Below are 4,425 nucleotides of genomic sequence, written 5' to 3'. Positions count from 1 at the left end.
GCTGAGTGTGGTGGCTCACACCTGTAATCCCAGTACTTTGAGAGGCCTACGTGGGCAGATCACCTGAGGTTGGGAGTTTGAGACCAGCCTGACCAACATGGAGAAACCCCGTCTCTACAAAAAATAAAAATAAATAAATAAAAATAAGTAATAATTCAACATATTTAATAGATATGAAGCTATTTAGATTTTTAAATTTCTTCTTGGGTCCATTTTGATAAATTACTTTATTCTTGTTTTTTTTTTTTTTTAATACTTTTTCTTCTTTTTTTATTTTTTTCACCCTTGAGAAAGTTGAACATCCTTTATTTTTATATTTACAATGAGTTGTTAACAAATACACAACACAGAACAATGTAAATCATGGCAAAAAAGCATAAATTTTGTGCATTGGTGTGGGATGTAGAGGGAGTATAGCATGTTCATGTGTGATCACAACTGTTTATCAGCTTTAAATAGTCTATCATAACTATAAATTTTTAATTGTAAGCTACAGAGTAACCAAAGGGAAAAAATTATATCAGCTATGTCAATGAAATGAAGACAGGAATCAAAGCTTATCAGTACAGAAACTCACCAAACTATAAAGAAAACAGTAAAAGAAGAAGGAAACAAAAGACTTACAAAACAACCAGAAAACAGTTAACAAAATGACAGAAGTAACTTCTTACCTTTTAGTAATATCCTCGAATATAGATGGTTTCAGTTCTCTAATGAAAGGATGTGGAGTGACCGAATGGTTTTTCATACATATTTCCCTAGTCCCGACAACCAAGTGTATGTTTTTCTCTTGGCCATAAGAAAATCTAGAGTATCATAATGTGTGGTGAAGACTGAACCCAGCTGGCATGCTCACAATAACGAAATTATGTTGATCACATTTTAATCCAATATATTGATCCACTATAACTTGCAAAAAAATAATGTACTTGCTTTCTAGACACATCCAGGAAGACTAGAGAAACTGGCTTTTATCTATATGGAATAATCCACTGGTGAATTTCTTTCAGGATAGACCAAAGCTGATCTAGAACATCGTCTTTACGTACTTAGATTCTTCCCACTAGAGAAAGAACATCTGGGCTGAAAGTCTCCATTAGAAGCACAATGTGGGATGGTGCTGTGCGGACAGCTGGTGATCCCTGCCCTACATCTTTGAAGAGGACTGGAGCCCAGAGTGGGCCATGGTCAACTTATGTGTTGAAGACCTCCTTCTATGTGTGTATGTGCTTATTACAGATATGCCACGGTGCCTAGTACCCTAGGACTACAGGAAAATTAAGAATACATGCTGTATCCACGATGAGTGGGCACACAGGCCAGAGTGGCAGCTGTGGAATCACATAGCCTGGGTTCAAAGTCTGGCTGGGTCATGGTCACCCAAACGACCTGAGGAAAGTTCTCAGGCAAATTTGTAAACAGAAGTGGAGACCCTGCCTGCCGGGAAGGGAAGTGGTAAGGGGCGGCAGTCAGTCAAGCCAGGGCATGCATTCTCTCCTGAAATCTGCCTGGCAAGGCCAGGACAACAAGGGAGAAGGCGGGCCTGGCTCCGGAAGGCACAGAGGCGCTGAAGAGGCCCTAGGGGTGCCTGGCAGGATCTGGCTAGTCCTGCGCTCTGCTTCCAGGAGAGTCTGGCCCTGTGACCCAGGGGACAAGGCCAGCCAAGACATGGCCACTGGGTGCCAGCCAGTGCCTGGGCCACGCACCAGGTGGGAAGGGCTCTGGCAAACAGCCCCACATCCCCCACAGCCCCACAGCGGGGCCCAGCCAGGGCCACACACCTGCCCCCAGGAGTAGGACATCCCTGGGGCTAGAGAGTCCAGCTGGACAGGTGGGGAGCCTTGCCCTTTGCCCTTTGACTCCACTTGTAGGTGCCCTTGCTGGGGTCCTGTGCACTGCCCCACACCCTGCTCTGTCACCAGCCCCATTGAGATGTCATAAGAGCCCAGCTGCCCAGTGCCCTCGTGGCCACAGACTAGTGGGTGACTCAGGAGTAACCTCTCCATTTCTGACCGTGATTTTTGTCCGCGCACAACTTGTGCAATATGGGAAATTTCCTAAGCAGATTTCGTTCCTGGTTCCACTGCAGGCCCCGGCGCGGTAGCAACAGCAATGGTCTCCTTTTGTCCATGTGGACTTTTCGGCTCGCCGGGTTCACCCCACAGCTCATGCGTATGTGCCTGCCCCGGGAGCCCTACACTCTTCTAGATTCTTCTTGAACCCTCAGCGAGGTCTTGGGCCTTGTTTTCCAGCCAGCTGGAATATCACCCCGAACTCGAGCGCCCTACTGCGGGACCTGCCTCCTCTGGTCTGGAGCCCCCCCTCCCACCCAGCAAGGGAGAAACCCATGCTGTCTGCACGCAACTCCATGATGCTCGCATGTGTCAGCCCCGTGAGGATCCCTCGTCTAAGACTCAAGTTTCCCCTCCAACTGCGTTCGCTACAAGGGCCGGGGAACAGGTCTTGGAATTCCGTCCCGATCCTGAAGACGGAGGTGAGGGCAGAAGAAGAGCCGGAAGAACCAGTGGAGGTGGACGATCAGGTAGAGACCCAGGGGCAGGAGGAGGAGAAAGGGGGGCCCTGTAGCAATGGGGGAGCAGCATCCACCTCGAGAACCCTGGAGACTCAGTGAAACCTCGCTTCCCTCGACTGCAGCCCCAGGGCCTTAAAGGGAAATGTCCATAGCAGAAGCCTGACAGAAACGAACAGGACTGACAAGGCCCAGGTGCCTGCAGTGAGTTTTCACTCCAAGGACCATGGAGTACCCAGCGCACACAGCCCTGCAGGAGGCGTCCTTCCCTTTGGCAAGCCTGACCCAGCTCCAGCAGTGCTCTCTGGCCCAGTTCCCAGCTGCTCCCATTGGCCAGAGAAGGCGGCCTCTCAGGCGCTGGAGAAAGACCACCTGCCCGGCTCCTCTGGCTTGCAGATGTGGGGGAAGGAGGCCCAGCGCAAGGATCCTGCAGCTCTTGTAGTAAGCAGCTCTTCTCCACCCAGAGCTGCCAGCCACAGTTCCCGACAATCAAAACGGTCAGGGCAACCCCAGCAGCTGCCACTGGTTTCTCCCCAGCAATGGAGGTGGGGGAGAGACGAGGGGCCCTCACCGCTAAACGTCCCCGCCTATCCCTGGAAGGATTCACGGACAACATGGGGGCATTAGGTAGAACATCACAATCCAGGAGACTGAAAAAGTGACATGGGAGAATAAAGAAGATATGGTAAACTGCAGTGCCAGCCAGCCTGCCCCGATGTCTTCCCACCTGCTGAGACTCCCTGCCTCAGGCCACCTACATGTCACAGGTCCCAGCTCCTCCTCCTACCTCTGACCTGGCCCAAGTGGCTGCTGGGCCCCTCATCCTGCCCATCCCTTCACTTTTGACCACACCAAGAATTGAGTAAAAATTGATATCTGTGGCTGGGCACAGTGGCTCATGCCTATAATCCCAGCGCTTTGGGAGTCCAAGGCGAGTGGATCACCTGAAGTTGGGGGTTCAAGACCAGCTGACCAATATGAAGAAACCGCATCTGTACTAAAAATACAAAATTAGCCAAGCATGGTGGCGCATGCCTGTAATCCCAGCTATTCAGGAGGCTGAGGCAGGAGAATCGCTGGAACCCAGGAGGCAGAGCTTGTGGTGAGCTGAGATCATACCATTGCACACCAGCCTGGGCAACAAGAACGAAACTCCGTGTCAAAAATAATTAATAGTCGTTTCTGTCCGTGGATGCCACTGAAGAAGCATCATTAAAGTCTCTCTGCTCCCTGTGATCATGTCTAAGTCAGAGTCTCCTAAAGAGCCGAACAGCTGAGGAAGTTCTTCATTGGAGGGTTGAGCTTTGAAACAACCAATGACAGGCTGAGGAGCCATTCTGAGCAATGGGGAACGCTCACGGACTGTGTGGTAATGAGGGATCCAAACATCAAGCGCTCCAGGGGCTTTGGGTTCTTCACATATGCCACTGTGGAGGAGGCAGACGCAGCCACGGGTGCAAGGCCACACAAAGTGGATGAAAGAGTCGTGGAACCAAAGAGAGCTGTCTCAAGAGAAGATTCTCAAAGACCAGGTGCTCACTTAACCTGAAACGATGTTGTAGTTGAGGGGCAGAATGGTCTTTTGGCACAGGCGGAACAAGAGGTTCTGGTTGCCACTCTTCAATCAGTTCTTCCTTTTCCTTGACTATAAGATCAGATCGTTCTAGTCACTTGTAAGTCTTAGAGAAAAGAAATCTGATTATCCAGAGTATTAGAAACCCTTCCAAAATAAGATGGTAAGCAGGTGCCTCGCAGAGCGCCTGTGCCATCTCCACCAGCACCCACTGCTCCTTGGCGGTCGCCACAGCCGCTTGGGATTCCTTCCGGAACCCGGGTCACGAACACGTCCTTAATTTTTAATTTTTTAAAAGTTTTTCTTCTGGCCGGGCGCGGTG

At 50.0% G+C, this 4,425-nt stretch overlaps 1 protein-coding gene across 1 annotated transcript in view; it reads left to right on the top strand.

Annotated features, from left to right (window-relative positions):
* The window catches only part of LOC108309938 (putative UPF0607 protein ENSP00000382826), a 68,431-nt gene extending 65,012 nt beyond the window's left edge, over nt 1-3,419 (top strand). Inside the window, 1 exon segment of the mRNA XM_017536544.2 lies at nt 2,105-3,419. Within this exon segment, the coding sequence (XP_017392033.1) occupies nt 2,105-3,157 (1,053 nt within the window). The 3' untranslated portion in view covers nt 3,158-3,419.
* The last annotated feature ends 1,006 nt before the right edge of the window (nt 3,420-4,425 follow it).

The sequence above is a fragment of the Cebus imitator genome, unplaced genomic scaffold, assembly GCF_001604975.1.
Source record: "Cebus imitator isolate Cc_AM_T3 unplaced genomic scaffold, Cebus_imitator-1.0 Scaffold99, whole genome shotgun sequence".
Taxonomy (NCBI): domain Eukaryota; kingdom Metazoa; phylum Chordata; class Mammalia; order Primates; family Cebidae; genus Cebus; species Cebus imitator.
This window is presented reverse-complemented; position numbering and strand designations above follow the sequence as displayed.